At 47.5% G+C, this 15,983-nt stretch overlaps 1 protein-coding gene across 13 annotated transcripts in view; it reads left to right on the top strand.

Moving 5' to 3' along the window:
* Bend7 (BEN domain containing 7) overlaps positions 1-15,517 on the top strand; it is an 84,665-nt gene extending 69,148 nt beyond the window's left edge. For 4 of the 13 annotated variants that reach the window (XM_087207050.1, XM_013078516.3, XM_013078514.3 and 1 more), the window contains exons 6-8: positions 3,553-3,672; positions 10,000-10,053; positions 11,654-15,517. In XM_087207050.1, coding sequence (XP_087063176.1) covers positions 3,553-3,672; positions 10,000-10,053; positions 11,654-11,682 — 203 coding nt within the window. In that variant the 3' untranslated portion in view covers positions 11,683-15,517. The other 9 variants (XM_087207051.1, XM_013078515.3, XM_013078510.3 and 6 more) reach the window with 7 other exon arrangements.
* The last annotated feature ends 466 nt before the right edge of the window (positions 15,518-15,983 follow it).

Below are 15,983 nucleotides of genomic sequence, written 5' to 3'. Positions count from 1 at the left end.
AGAAGATTTAACGAAAGGAGAAAAAAATGAGCGGAAGCAGTTGCCTTTCGAGTGAGTGACAGAATACTTGAGCTCAAGGTTAGACTGATAAAGTCTGACCTTCATCCCCTCTTGGAGTTGGAGAAAACCTTCCGCAGCCTCTCCTCAGTTCCCCCAAGCTTCGCTGTGGACACATGAGAGTCATTGTGAGGTTGCCACAGCCCATATCGACTTTGCTATTTTGCAACACCTACTTTCTAACGCGAGATAATTTGTACACATGCATTTCACAATCTTAAGAAAAGAGAGGTTGCTATGGGAATTAATTGTGTAAATAATCTTACAAGTGGGAAGATATTTACCTGCCGAGACAGTACATTGAGTCGTTTTTGTAGTACACATTTTCATATAATTGAAAAGGGTTCTAGTATGAATATATTTTTTATTAAAACAGAACATCAAGGCTTTTTGACAGTTCTCCAGTTAGTGTTACTGTGGGCATTTGAGTGTAATGAAATATATTCTGTTTAAATATATTCTACCAAGCAAGACTCCTACGAATTCAGAAGGGCCGTTCTCCCCTGATCGTCTGTCTCAGTGTGTGAGCTCCTGCTTTGCTTCCATTAGAAACAGAACTGGGAAATAGGGTTATGCATCACATATTTCTTGAGTTTCTATTCATACAAGGCACGATGCTAGGGAGGGAGGGAGGGAGACGAAGAAATGAAGGCCCCAGTGTCATGTGTAACCTGGTGTGGGTGATCTGAAAGTGAACCTCTCCCATCGTGGGGAGCTCCGTCTCAGGCGGAGGCGCTGGTTCTCCTGTCTGTCCATCCGTCGGAACCTTCGGAGGGCAGCCTGCACGGTGTGGTGTTCGCGACTCCTCTACTGGGGCAGGGGCATCAGTGAGCCTTTGTCTTGAGGCTCTCACCTCCCGTTCCCAGGACCTGCTGTCATCCTGCATAGCTTCGCTGTCCACCCAAAGGTCTATCTAAGCCCTGGCCGCATGTGCTGGACCTCATCTGTGGTGCCACTCGCCGCTTCTGTGTTTCTGCGCACACCACGGGCCGCACCTTCGCCTGCTGCCATACGGCCCCTCCACTGCACCTGTGGGGATGTTCTGGATGCTCTGCCCTTCCCTAACCTCTGCCTGCCCACCCCTTGATAGCGTGGTTTCCTGGTCTCTGTGAACCCCCAAAGCTGGGACCCGTTTCTGGCCTCATTTTCTTCCCCAATTGAGGGGAAAGTGGAAAGGTGAGGAATTCACTCCGGACAACCCCTTCCCCCGAATCTCCAGCGGTTTGTACCCCCGTTCTGCTGACCTTGGTCTGCCCTCCATCCAGTGTCCTGGGTGTCCAAGGCCCGCAGGGAGACCACTCCCTGCCTGTGTAGACTGTGTTGGCCATCTGCTGCCTGGTAATCTTGCTGCCTGTCCTGAGCCTGCTGCCTTTCTTCTTCCCCTCAGACAATTCCAGAAGTTCCCGTGTTCTCCTTCCTCATGACATCTCGCCATGGAGTTCACTGAGCCTCGAGAGCCACTTGCAGATTGGCCCGGGCTTCAGCAGCGGGTGTTTCCCCATCCAGGGCAGCGGGCCCCTTTCTGTCCTGGATCCCCACAGCCGGCTCCTTCAGGACTGCTCCTTGAAGGGCCCCTTCCATCTTCTCCGGTCCCGTATCCGCCCGTCATTGGCTGCTCCATCCGGCAAACTGTGCTCAAGGCTCCTCCCCACCCTCCCCTCTGGGCAGGTGTTGCGAGCTTATTCTGTGCTTGCTCGCTCTGCCCCTCAGTGGTCTTCAGCAAACACTTGCCACACCTCCCTGCCTGCCCCACTCTTCACGTAAAGCTGCCTGCCGGTCCCTCTCTGTGGAAGGGCTGGGGCAGCTCTTAAGAGCCCTCCTCCGGGTGCCCTGGACCTCTCTCGGCTGCTCTGCCTCACCTCCTTGCCCTTTGTTCCCTGTGGCTCTGTGCCTGCCCCTGCTCTTCCTGCTTAGTGTGTTTCTCTGGTGAATGGGTTTCACCATTGTTTTTAGCTCTCTCTGCGGATTCAGCTGGGACAACTGGAGTGGCTTTTTGAAGGGACCTCTGCCCCGCTGCCCCGGCCCCTCCCCGCAGGTTCATCCTTTCCATGGCTCTGCCATCATTAGCTCTTCCCACACCATTGGGTTGCCCACAGTGAGATCACATGTATGGCTTTTTTCTTCTTTCAAATTATTTCCTTAAGATAAATTTCTAGGAGTAATATCACCAGTCCACAAGTATTAACAGTTTTATATAGTATCTTACTAATATTTCCCCAAAGGACTTTCCAGTTTATGTCATCAGTAATGTTTGACTCTGGCAGATTTCCACAATTTTATCAATATCACATAGAAGGTTTTTTAAAATTGTTTTTCTAATTGAGTAGGTATAAAGTCTTTTGAAGTTCATTGACTTACGTATTAGTTGAGCATTCTTCCTGATATTTTATGCTGAATATATATTCTGTTCATTTAGCTGTGCAGACTTTTGAGGTTGCTTTTTTATTTCAGTGTACTCTTTTTGGTGATATATATTGAGCATTTTCAGTCCATTTTAGTGCAGCTAGCTTTTGTCCTATTGAAATGTTTATTTTTCATTCAGTGGAAATTTCAATTTTTATATAGTTAAATCTGTCGATATTTTCCTTTGTCATTTCTTTTTAAAAGAAACCTTTTAAAACATTAAAATTACTGATATTTTAAATATCAAGAAGGCAGTATGATGTGACTGCAGACCACATGTGACCTTATGGAGAACAGGTTGGAAAGACGAGTTTAAAAGTGCTCGGGAGTGGAGTTCGAGGCAGAAACGTCACCACCAGCACCTCACGGGTAGTCACACACTGTGCGTGCTTTCCTGAGATCTTTGTCCTGCCTACCCTTTGCCCTGCCATGTGATTCTCCTTGATTTCTTTGTGTTTAGTAGGGTAGCTCTTTCTTGGAGCTAATACCATATGCAAGGAGTTGACTTGAAGTAAAAGTGGAATTTCTATCTAGACTGTGTCTTGCGATTTCATTAAGACATACTACATTATTTATTTTGAGAACTGATTGAATTAGCAGGAATCGCCATGAGAGCAGCATCTTTTGTGTAATTTTGCATTTGATTTTGAATTGGCAACAAAAAAGTGAAGTCTTTTAATACATTTGCTGAACTCTGTCGTGAGCCAGTAGATTCATAGGAGGCATTTCCTTTCCTACCTGACACACAGGTACAGAACAAGTAGGGCAGCTTCTGTGCTGAGTGCTTAGTGTTTCTAGCCAGTTCCATTTTGAAACACAGTTCGTTGTCTGTAGCCATTGCCCTGCTGATCCCCGCCATCACTGGAGGAACCGAGTGCAGACATGGAAGACACTACAGAGACAGACTTTGGGGCCGGGGGATGGAGCTCGGTGGTAGAGCACATGTAAGTCCCTGGGTTCAGTTCCCATCACCACCAAAAAAGAAAGCAAGCAACAAAGAAACTTTTGTTGTTTTCTTGGGCTATATTCCTATGTAAGATCTGCACACTTTACTTGCTGAAGTGTTTAACGGTATTCCACATTTCCTTTCAGTCTTCACAGAAAAGTACTGTACTGCTAACCATGTGGATAAGCTTCCTGGCCCAAGAGACTGGGTACAGATTCTACAGGATCAAATTAAACTGGCCAGAAGAAGGTTGAAAAGAGGCTCAGGTATGAGTAAGTTGTAAGAAGGTAATTGCAGAAGTACTTTATTGAATTCTCAGCCTTTATGTGCACAGTGCTTTGCTCTGGGGTACTACAGTGTCCTTTGTCTTTTGAAGGAGATGCTATACATACTGTAGTGTTCTCTGGTTGGCTATTTTAAGGACTTATTCAAGTGATCTTTGAAACTCACCTTAAGATTAAATAGTAAAAATTATGTCAGGCCATTTGCTTTCAGTAGCACAAGTGGAAAAGATTACTGATTGCACCTGTGGTCGAATGTGTCTCATGTACAAAACTGGGCTCTCCTTTGTGGTTTGCTTCTGTTTGCTTATTGATTTTTGTTTGTTAGTATCTGAATTAATTTATAAAAGTCCTAATTTCTTAAGGTAAAAAAACATAGCAAAAATCATCCTACCAGAAATACCACATCAAGCAGGAAGAATTTTAAGTCGCGCCTGTGTGTGTGTGTGTGTGTGTGTGTGTGTGTGTGTAAAATCTGAGCTTGATGATCTGGGAACTATTCTTCCAGGAAAAGTGAGCACCAGTTGGGTTGTTGCTCTTTAGATTTGGTCGTTTGAAGTCGCAGGGTCCAGTTTACCCTCCGAGTACAATTTTCTCCTGTGCTACAAGAATTATTGTCTCTGGGAGGTCACAAATCTACTGTAGGTATTATTTCTAAATTTCATGTAAATCAGTATATCTGTTATGCAAAACAGTATGGAGGCTCCTCAAAACATTAAAAATAGAACTGGCAAACTCACTAATAGGACTATATCTAAAAACAGCAAATTTGGGGTATTGAAGAGATGTTTGCACTTCTGTGTTCAGTGAGGCATTTTCCCAATAGCTGAGAAAAGGAATTGCCATCGGTGCCCCAGCAGAGGAGTGTATGACGAAAACATGGGTAAACTTGGAGAATGGCATGCTGAGTAGTGTAGGCAGGCCCCGGAAGACGAATGCCACTCGCTGTCACTGTGTAGAACTCACAGCCGCAGAGAGCTGGCCCCAGGCTGAGTCACCCTGGGAAGGTGCTGGTCAAGGAATCCAGAACTTACAGTTAGGAGGGCTGAGCTCCTGTGTGACGTGGTAGCTGGCAGTATTAATTGTTAATAATACTCTCACACTTGAAAATTAAGAGTAGGTCTTGTTCTCACCACAGAGTATGTGAGGTCATGGTGGTGTGTTACTTAGCTCAGTTTAGCCTTCCACGACGATGCAGGGCGCAGAGCATCACACTGTCCATCGCCGATGTATGCAAGTAAAGCTGGAGTCTGGAGGCCAATCTGCAGCGGGCCCTTTCCACACGGGGCTGTCCCAGCCATCCTTGCCTTATCCCCAGCCTGGTCTCCTATCACGGGCCTCAGGCCTCTCCTCGCCCCCAGGACAGGCTGGTCTCACAAGCCCATGCATTCCCTCAGCCTGGGAAATGCTCCATCTTCCGTAAAGCTTCCCTTCTGGAGCCTTCATGGGAGGCTGCAGCACTCGGATCTTCTGCCACCCGAAGGGGTGTATTGCTGCCTGCTGTAGTGGACCATGAGGTCTTGAGGGCAGGGACTGTGCCTGAGCCATGTTTGAGTTCCAAGTGACACACAGTGTACGAGACAGGGCTGACTCTCAAGAAATGTTTGTTGAATGAATCAATAAAACCGTCGATAATTTCAGAAAGGAAGAGGTAGCAGTCCACAACAAGAAGACCTCGTTTGCCTAGTCCGAGTCTCCTGAGGTCTGTCCTCAGGACCCATGGTGGCAGCTCATGGCCACCCCAGAGCCGCCTTCCTTCCTGCTCCTCATGCCTTTCTCTCATTGCCTTCTCTGCCCTCTCACCTTAGTGCTGTTACACTTCCTTCCTAGTTTCTTTCTTGTTTGGAGTCTCTTGTCATAGTGGTCTGACCTCACTCAGAGTAAATTAATTAGAAAACACCTGGGAAGAGTGCCCTCCCCTAGCAGGACTCTTACCAGTATTCCTCAGTGCCTAAAGGCCCCTGCTTCTGCCGTACACAGTGCAAAAGAACCCTTGTATTGCTTAGCCCTCTCTGCCAGCCTCCAGCCTCTTGGAAGAAAGAGAAAATCTTTGCACGTGCAGGACAGGAAGCTGGACTGGCATTCCCTGTAAGGACTGATGTCATGCGCTGCTTGCATCTCCTTGGTGTTACACCAAGTCAGATTTCAGACTTAAGCCTGAGTGATATCTGTGCAAGTGCTAAGTTGGCCTGGATTTCCTGGATGCCGTGTTGGGCATCTCGACCATTTGAGTATACAAGAACCTCCGTTTACATGGATTGAATCAGAGTGTGGAGCTACTTCTCCAAGCCTGTGTGATTTTCATTTTGAGACAGGGTCCTGCTACATGGCCCAGGCTGGCCTCAAACGTCAGTCCTCTTGCCTCAGACTCTTGAGTAGCTCGGAATATAGGCATGCACCACCGTGAGCCTGAAGGTTTCTCTTAAAACTTGAATTGTTCAGGTCCATTGGGGATTTTAATCAGGCTCCTCATCAGGAGGTGCGTGCTGCAAAGCCCAAAGCCCTCTTCCTTTCTTGGTGGTCTCTGTAGCACTTCAGGTAGTAACATCAATTGCCTGGGCTTCTCCAGTTCCTTCTCTCAGGCTCCCTGCAAGTTTCAAGTATTTCTCACATTTCCCCATGTGATTTGCAGGGGGAAATTATTGACCCCCTACATTCAAAGACACTAAGTATAATATTCAGGTTTGAGAGAAATCTAAAGTGTGTCACAGTGAAGAAACCTAAATTTAATATTTCCCAAAAGAAACAGAAAGGGCTAACATACCCAAGAGCCAGCATTTTGGTTCTGACTTTGTTGGAAACACTAACAAACACCAGCAGTGAAGTTGTGCCACTGACTTTGAGCTAGGCTGAGGCAGTCCTGCTACACATGGCTGCTCCGTTAGAGCTGATGGCTTGTTCTGGTTTAGATCAAAAGTACCCCCAAAAGTCGCAGGTGTTCAGAGGTGGGACTTCCAGAAAGTGATTGGATCATGGCGGCTCCAACCTAATGGGTGGATCAATCCATTGGTAAGACTATAATTTGATGGCATTACTGGAAATTTAGGAGTTGGGGCCAAGTTGCAGGGAGTGAATCATGGGAGTGTGACCTTGAATACTATACCCTGTAACCAGCCCCTTCCTCTCTGGCTTTCTACCTCTCTCTCTCTGCTTCCTGGCTGTCATGAGGTGAGCAGCTCTCCTCCACCATGCCCTCCCACCATGATGTTTCTGCCTTACCACAATCCTAGAAGCAACAGGCCCAACTGACCATGGACTGAAACCTCTGAAACTACGAGCCAAAAGAAAGCGTTCCTCCTTCGGGTTGTTTGTCTCAGATATTTGTCAAAGTGACAAAAAGCTAACTGGCAAATGGGGAAATGTGAGAAATACTCAAAGCTTGCAGGGAGCCTGAGGGAAAGGAACTGTAGAAGCCTGGACAGTTGATGTTACTAACTGAAGTGCTACAGAGACCACCTGGAAAAGGAGTAAGAGGGCTTTTTGCTCCCTCTGGAGCCTGTGCCTCCTGCTGAGAAGAGTGATTAAAAGTCCCCAATGGACCTGAACACTTCAAGTATTAAGAGAAACCTTCAAGCTGGCTATGCTAGTGTAGAGCTGAAATCCCACCTACTCAGGAAGCTGAGGCAGGAAATTGCAAGTCTGAGGCCAGCCTGGGCAATTTAGCAAGACCCTGTCTTAAAATGAAAAGGGTTGGAGATACAGCTCAGCACTTTCTGCATTCAATCTCCAGTACTGGGGGTGGAGGGGCCTTGAAAGTAGTCGGAGAGGGGTATTCCCAGGGACAGAAATAGTCTTGCTCACCCCAGGGTGAAGTAGAAAATTTGGTTTACATTTCACTCTTCTGGTACCTTCACCACGCTACGCAGGCCATACCGTAAGCAGAGCTTTTTCCCTTGTGTTGTCGGACGCCCAGGCCAGTGATCGATCCTGGGCTCTCTTCCCTCCCCACCTCCCACCAGCAAGCACACCTGCCCACAGCAGGGGACGCAGCTCCACAGTCCCTCCTTCCCACACACTGGCCAGTGAACGCAGTTCTCAGCAACCACGGCATGTCTGTCACAACACATCTCGGACGCATGTGTCTCCCTGCCTTCACCTCTTTCTCCAGAATGAGACCAGTCCATAGCCTGCCCTTCCTCAGGAGCCTGCCCCTTAGAAGCTCAAGAGATTGTTCACGCTTGCTCTGTGATCGTTAGGATGTTTGAACTTTCAACTTGTGGTCCCCGGATTTAGATGATCCACCTTCACGTATGTGGTGTGTTCTGAGCAGGCTGTGTTAGCCACAGAGAAGTGGAAGGTGGTTATCGGACAAAGCAGCGCTGATTCACAGCCCGTAACGATCGCGCATTGGACATGCCTGCCAAACAGAGCTTGTCTCCTAGCATGTGAAACCCTGTTCCGCTTCAGCTCATGCACACATCAAGCTAGGGCTACTTGCATTTACTGCAAGGGACCAAGAGCCGATCAATAATGTTACTCATTTTCATGCTTTTTGCCCTGATTGTTTTCTATCTAAATGATAATACAAACAGTGTCTCATATCTATTCCTCAACTTCAGCCTTATTTACAATATTTGGTTCAATTCCTGGAATTAGGTACAGACTCTGCCTGGGCAAGCTAATCAACTAACCACGTGGGGAAGGCAGCACTGCCTCTTAAAAAAAGAAGCACCCCCCCACCTATCTGAAAGGCTGTTATGCAAATCCAAATAGAAATTCATTTGGGGCTCTCATCACGTGTAATAAGTTTTTCTGTAACTGGAATGATTCCTTTCTTGGTGTGGATTTTTATCATTTTCATTAGATTACTTCCTCGGAGCTAAAATTATAATTTATTATTTGTGTTAGATCCAAGAGTAAACCTGTCACTGCTATTAAATTTTTATTGGACTTGCTCAGTCTTTACCAAATTTTCCAACTTGATTGTCAGGCGGGAAGAAAGATGGTGAACTTGCAGCAGACAGATGTTATAATCAAGTGTAAGTAAGAGTGTTAGCCTTCACCCATGCAGCTATCATCAGCAGGCTCACGTGTACTAACACACATGTAATTTTAGTGGCACATGTTCTGTTCTGATGAAAGCATATAACTGCACAGGCCTCTAGGATAGCTGAATTACGGTGGGAAGACCAATGTATACTCTAAACAGATTCTTGCTGCAACTAACTGAAACTCAATTATGCACGTAAAGTTACTGGACTATAAAATGAACTGAAACTTGAAGATTTAAAACACTTTGCTCCTGATATGGCTGTGATATGTTTGGGCTACTGATAGCGAAGAGATTGAAGAGGCCAGACTCACCTGATTGCAGTTGCTGGCCCTGTCACTCAAACCTGGAGCAAGTTTCCTGCTCCTCCTGTCTCACTTCCCTTGTGGAAATCTTGGACCACTTCTGCTGTGTCTAAACACCATGTTTAAAGCAAAAACAATAGAACAATAGGAGAAGAGAACGTAATGTGGGGTTTGCTTTCCACCAACCCTGTACTACAGCATGACGTTAATGAAGGCCCACCTCCGGTGGCATTCATGTGCACAGACAGCAGGCAACTTGCAGGGGGTGCCTAAGCCTGGGACCTAGAGGGAACCACCGAAAGCGCTCCAGCCCCAGGGAAATGTTTTCCTAGCACATTAGGGGAGACCAGCAAGGCCTTCAGTTCAGGAGATGAATGGGACCCTTCTCTTTGCATTTAGTGGAGGTTTTATGACTGAAGGATCTGCTTTCGCAAAACTCCTAAGGAGACTGGCACACCTATCAGCAAGGTTTGCATTTTAAATCACAGAAGGAAATGCGTTCTAGAAGAAATACATAACTCTTCTTTATGATTTTTCTTCATGACCGAATGCATATCTGAGTTAGATGGGCAGCTCAAGGAGCTGGATTTCCAGGCATCTCCCAAGAAAGGTTCCTGCTCTGATTTTCCGGAGCCTTCCCACCAGGAGTGGCTCCGCAGGTGATGATTACAGTGCTACAACAGGAATTTGCTGTCTTGAGCACGTTTAATGACATGCTTAGGCAGTCTGTCTCAGATGCTTGTTGGATGCTTATGCCCATGTAAATAAGTGAACTGAAATACGGTTTGGAGGACTTTTTAAAATTCTTAATACAAGAAAGCTAATCCATGTTATTGTCACCATCAAATAATTTGTGTAAATAATGATGCTAAAATCTATCCTGTGAGTCAGCTGTCTCTGAAAGGGAAGAGAAGTGAAAAGCACCACGTGCACTGAGGATGTTTTACGTGTACTGCTGTACTCAGTGGAGTGAATGCGCTCCGAGACTAATGAAGTTTGTGCTCTGTTTGTGACCAGCAGAGGTAGTGGACGGTGATGACAGACTGGACAGCGTTTCTCTGCCACCGACAGGTAAAACACATTTACATTCTCGTCACCTGCTAAGAAATACAGCACGTGAAAATATTTGCATTGGAAATGCTTTTAACGTTAGAGAGGCAGGAGCCTGAGCAGCTTGCTTCCAGAGCAGGCCCAGGCTAGTGGGTGAGAGCCTCCCAAGACCCAGGCTTCAGAGATGTTCTCACATCGAGTATGAGAGCGTGAAAGCTACATTTTCCTCACAGTGTCATATTCATAAATCCCAGAAATGTCAGTCCTGAGAACGTAGTATCACAACAGTTTGCCTCTCCAGCCTTTAGGCATTAAAAACACATTTTTTAACGTGAAATGAAGTGAGACTTATTTCACTTTAGAACAGAGATCACCAATTGTATGTGACCAAATTCATGTCTCTTCTGCCTTCTCCCACCTCCTCAGAAGGCCTGTGAGAACGCTCCGCCCCTGCCCTTCACAGCACTGCACCCCGTGCCTGCCGAGGTTCCTCGGGTGGTGGAATAAACCGGTCCGTCCAGCGTAGTGCCGCTCCTGGTCCTAACCCGGTCAGCTACACGCAGCACGGTGTTGCAGAGCTGGCTGCACACTGTGGCTCAAACCCCCGCTCCTGCCTCCTGCCCGCTTTCCAGTTCACACCCGAGAGCCAGGGGCGGGGCTGATCACGGAGCCACGTGTCAGTCTGCTCCCCTCTCCCCCTCTCGGTCTCTGCACTCTTTAGGGACCGCCCTGAAGAGCACCTGAAGATTCTGTCCGCGGAATTGAGGCACCCCAAAAAACCTCTGACTGAGAAAGCTCAACTGAGTGGTTTTCCCTGTAGATTTAGGGTGATAAGATTTTAATTAAATTCAGCAGTGTAGGAGCATCTGGTGTGGGGCAGAACTCTTAGCGAAGTTCCTGGTGGTCACGAGCTCGCTGGCAGCGCATACCCCAAGTGGGCTCCAGGCAGAGTCCACAGGGGTCCATGGGCACGCACGAGGGAACCTCACAGCAGAAGAAGCCCGGTTGTGTCAGTGATCCATCGCTTTCTCTGTAGAGTGTAGCTAAGCAACAGATCGACGGACAAATAAATGAAATAGGCCACGTAGTGCAGAAAGGACCTGTGTGTATGAGTCATGGTATAAGGGGGACTTCTCTTCTTGTTGGGCTGTTTTCACGCTGAATTAGGAGAATTGAAGTGTGTGACCTCTGTTGTCCCTTCCCCGTCCACCCTCGTGTGAGTATCATCACTCCACCCGATCCCTGTAGGTGCAGGAAACACTAGTGGTAAAAATGAAACTGTCTCCGAGGGCCTGGGAGGAGCAGGCGCTTTCTGGCCGTGCCTCCCAGGGTGCCCACCTCAGCCCCCTGGGATCGACAGCACCTGTCTCCTCTGCCCTGTGACGCAGAGGGCTTTGGGGTCATTGTTCGAAAACCACACCCCTTGGAGTAATCCCTTTGCCTCTAACCGACTGCGTTTGACTCTGCCTCCAGAGATGTTTCAGACGAGAAAGCTGAGCGCAGGGGGGGCTAGCACAGCCTCGTGGAACTGAACACACTGTCCAGGGATCTGAGAATGAGAAGGAACTTGAGAGATCGTCTAACCCGACCCCTTCATTTTATCCGTCCTTTTATTTTACAGGAAAAAAGCCTGAGGCCCAGAACCATTAAGTGACTGTGCCAAGGTCTCAGCTGTTTGACGGCCCGGCCCGGCCCCTGGACCCCAGCCGCTGTGCGCAGAGCTGTGGAGCTGTGGCGCTCTCACGCCCAAGCCCAAGCCGGCCTCCCTCTGCATGCTCCTTACCGCTGCTCTGCTCGGAGAGGATGGCTGTGCTCTCCCCAGGGCCCCATCCCGCCCATCCCGGTGTCTCCGTCTCCACAGGCACTGGATGTGGGCATCGGCGTACCCAAAGGCCACTGCAGGTTAAGCTCTGGCTCAAGTCCTGTCTCAGATTTTGCCCCGAACTGTGAGGTTGTAGTTAAGGAAGTGGTAGAACACATCCACAGGTCTTCTCACTAGACTACTGATAGGTGTTTAATGAAATCACTGTACAGCATGATCGTAAAATGTTCATCACTTCAGAAAAGGGAGAAAGAAGTCACAAGCTCACGCCGAAGTTTGGCAGTGATAAAGTGCGCCAGCCTTCACCGCCTCACGCGCCTTGTGGTCACGCCCCTACAGTGAAACCCCGGACTGCTTGGCTTGAACCTGGGCTTCCTGCTTCCCCGTGGGCCCTGACGCGACCCTCACTGTCCCCGTCTGAGCCCGCCACTGTGGTCCTCTGCGAGGTTCATCAGTACCTCTATTACCATTTTCAGGCCCTTTTCTCTTCCAGTTTTGCGTGTGTTGGGGAGAGGCAGGGAAGAGCTGGAAGCCCTTGACTATTTCTGAGATTCAGACGATCACAGTCAGTGGTCGAATGATATTTGTCTGGGCCAGCTGCATTTAAGCGCCTGTTTGTCTAGTTTTAACAAAAACAGACTCAGATTCCGTGGTGGGAAAATGTGTTTTCTTAATTTATTCCCGTTCGGCGCTGCTGGTGGAGTCTTTCGAATGCCCACCAGGAGTCGGCCCCGGGCTGGGCTCAGCACACACATGCCTGCCCCCCTGGACTGGGGGAGGTGGGGACACCTCCTTCGCGGCTCTGGCACAGATGTGGAGAGCAAGGGCCAGGGAGGAAAACCCTCCGAGAGTGTGGGAACAGTGGGCGGTTGAAAGGAGCCCAGGGCAGTTAACATCTGAACAGTGCTTTCTGACGTGTAAAATGGGGCTTCTGAATTCAAAATAGTGGGCTGATGTTCATTGGGGTTCAGCAGTTTGCATCACAGATTGGCATTCTTTTACACACTTTAAAAAAAAAAGTTTTGGGAAGAAAATTTAAAGTTACCACTCAGAGATGACCATTGTTGGGTGTTTTCCCCAGACTTTTCTGTATATGTATTTGTTTACTGAGGTAATGGAGAGCCTATATGTACAATTAGTTTCCTGAATTTCGGGGACTTTTTCACGAGAAGCATTTCCCCTTTTTATTACCAGCCTCTGTACGCGTCATCTGTGGCTCGGTGCTCTGTTGAACAGGTTAGCCCTCCTTAGCCCTCTTCTATCATGGGCAATGTAGGGCATCCTCAGCAGGGGCACACGTCCACCGGCTTTGTTCCCAGTCCCTAAGACCGGCCACTTAGCACCACTTACCCTCAGCTGAGACGTGCCAGCCTAACTGCAGTGCTGGCCCTTCCCGAGAGCCCCCACTTATCCCAGACACCCAGCTCTTCCTCGGATGTGCCGCCCCCTCATTGTCCTGTCTCTGTTGTAGGTTGTACATTTGACACCAGCAGAGAAGCACAGGGGATGCAGAACCCAGGTTCTATTGCCCAGACTTGGGTTTTAGTGACCTTTGTCATTAGCATATGTAACTCTTGCCTTTGAACTGCTTCAGAGATCCAAGGGGCATTTTGGATCCAAGCAAAGCACGGGTGTTGTGTGAAGTCTGAATAGTTCCATACGCCTTCTTTGTATTGTGTGATAATCGAGCCTCCGATTTAGTATAAGACTTTTAAAAATCATTTTTTTAAAAGTTGATTTGTTGCCCTTGAAAAGTCCAGTGTGTGATCTAGTTAGCTGATTGTCCAGCGCAAAGAAGCCATTTCCCCCTTTTCTATTCATTTGTAACCTCAGTGCAGAGTTTGGGAGCATATTTATTTTAAAGTAAATGTGTTAGCTCATATAGAGAAGCACGGCTCTTTCCAGGACGGAGGGTGTTTGAGAAAGCCCACGTGAGCTAGACGTTCTTCAGCACAGAGGAAAAAGTTGTTTGAGGAGACAGGGCAGCTCTGACCTTTTAGACAAAATCATTTATAATGTCAGTGCCCCCAGAAATAGCCATTGTAACGGAGCAGGTAGTGCAAACGATGTACGAATTCATAGGAAGGAAGAACCTTTCTCGTAAGTTGCATTGGCCCAATGACAAAACAACTTGCTCAGAGGTGAAAGGCTCGGAGTAATAGTTACCAGCTGGATAGCTAACGACCAGTCAACAGAAGGTTTTACCTATCCGCGGGGTCCAGGTTTTGATGTTGTAAGGTGAGCTGCCGCAGAGTACCTGCTTCATGTTCTCGTTTCTTGGCTCCTGGCACACCTGCCCTCCACTTTCTATAACCAACACGAGAAAGGCTGGATTGATTTCAGACATATCTTGCCATGTGGCTGTTTGTTTTGCACATGTATTTACCTCTAGGTTTCATAAAATAGTACCGCTTAGAAATACTGCATCGTTACCTCATTTATTATATAAAGCAAATTGCCCTGAATGTTGGCACTTTACCTAAAGACCAAAAACTGGCAGGAAAGAAATTTGACCGTAGAGCCCCAAAGCAGGGTTCAGCATTGCCATGCCGACAGTGTAACCCTTCGCCCCGCACTCATCTCCTCAGCCTGTTGGAGCAGGCACGCCCTTCAGGGCTCTGTGAGAGACTGAGGGGTGAAGGTGAGAGCTGCCCAGCGTCAGGTGGCCCTTCCGTGCACACTGGGCACAGGGCCAGGCTGTCCTGCCCACCCTGTCAAGGTACTGTGGTGCCATCGCTGTGGCATGAAGACCAGCTAATAACTGAAGATGCACCACATCCCCACAATGTGACAGGAGACTGGTCTGCCTGTGGCTTATGGAATCAGTCTCACTCCAGACAGTTACAGCTCATGTCTGTGTGTCTTTCCTTTTTCTTCTTTTTAAAGCTGTAAGCAAGGTTCAGAGAAATTATTTCCATCGTACCTTTTGAGTAGCCTTTTCCATTTCCAGCCAGTAAGTAATCCTTTTCCTGAAACCAGTCCCTTGCTTTAGCAAGTGGTGTGATCAACTGCTATGTACAAACCAGGGTTTTTGTTTTTCTGCAGCATATGCTCAAAAATTTGTCTTCTGCCTTCCAGATTGAAATATTCCTCAAGGGAATAGAAAAGATTAATTAGTGACCTTTCACTCTGCTAAGCTTTGATGAATATGTTGCTAGGGAAGGTAGAAACATCTACGCACAACTGCAGGTCTCTTAGATATGCACCAGGAGGCTTCAGAAGCACTTCCTGTCGAGGCTGGGTGTGGCTTGGAGTTTTCAGCGCTTGAGCAGGGGTAGGGGCTGTTCAACTCTCGATGTGTGCAATGGATTCCCTAATTGGAAATGCATAGCAAAACTGCAACCATAAAATCATACTTTGTAAATTCAAATTATATTTGTGTTAACTTACTGTGACTACTGTTCAGACTTTGTTCAGAAATCCTTTTTATAGGCTTTCTTAGCAAAAATAAAATTCCATATCTATGGATAACATCTCAATCTTCTGTATATATGTTTTATTAATATGTAAATATTTAGATTTTTAAAAATTACTATGTTCTTTTAAAAAGAATTCAGCGCAAGGTTAGTGGTGAAATGGTGTACAACGTTGTGTTGTGATATCAACTCCCAAGATGCTCTTTACATCCGTCCTGGAAGAACACAATAAATTAGTTTAATGGAATGTGTGTGTGTCTTGCCTGCCCCAGCGTTCCTGTGTTGACAAAGTCAGTGCTGTTCATTAATTAAAAGGTATTTATTAATATGCTCGTGATCTTTCACAGTTATACCTCCTTATGAAGTTAATGTTTTAAAATAAAGCAAACTAGATTGCTGCCAGACAAGTCTTCCGCCGCCACAGGCAGATCGATGGCTGCAGGAGCTCCGACGGAGACATTGGGCATTAAGTACCGAGATGCTCGTAGCCTAATTTTAAATGAATTGGGTAGCTTTATAATCATCACTTGAAAGGCTAAGCCCTGCTTCTGTGGCAACAACACAGCAGAGGGATAAATCAGTCTTCCCTGATGCAAAGCGCCTGCTGATGGGTAATTGCGTTGTTCTCCAACACAGGAGGGCGCTCCTCCTCCCCGGCCACCAGCACCTCCTGGCTCCCGGTCCTGAGCGGGGTGCGCCTGGGCTCCCTCCGG

Source organism: Heterocephalus glaber, unplaced genomic scaffold (genome assembly GCF_053883595.1).
Source record: "Heterocephalus glaber isolate CG9 unplaced genomic scaffold, H.glaber_assembly_v1.0 deba00000738, whole genome shotgun sequence".
NCBI lineage: Eukaryota > Metazoa > Chordata > Mammalia > Rodentia > Bathyergidae > Heterocephalus > Heterocephalus glaber.
The sequence above is the reverse complement of the archived record's forward strand: the minus strand, read 5'-3'. Positions and strand labels throughout refer to the sequence as shown.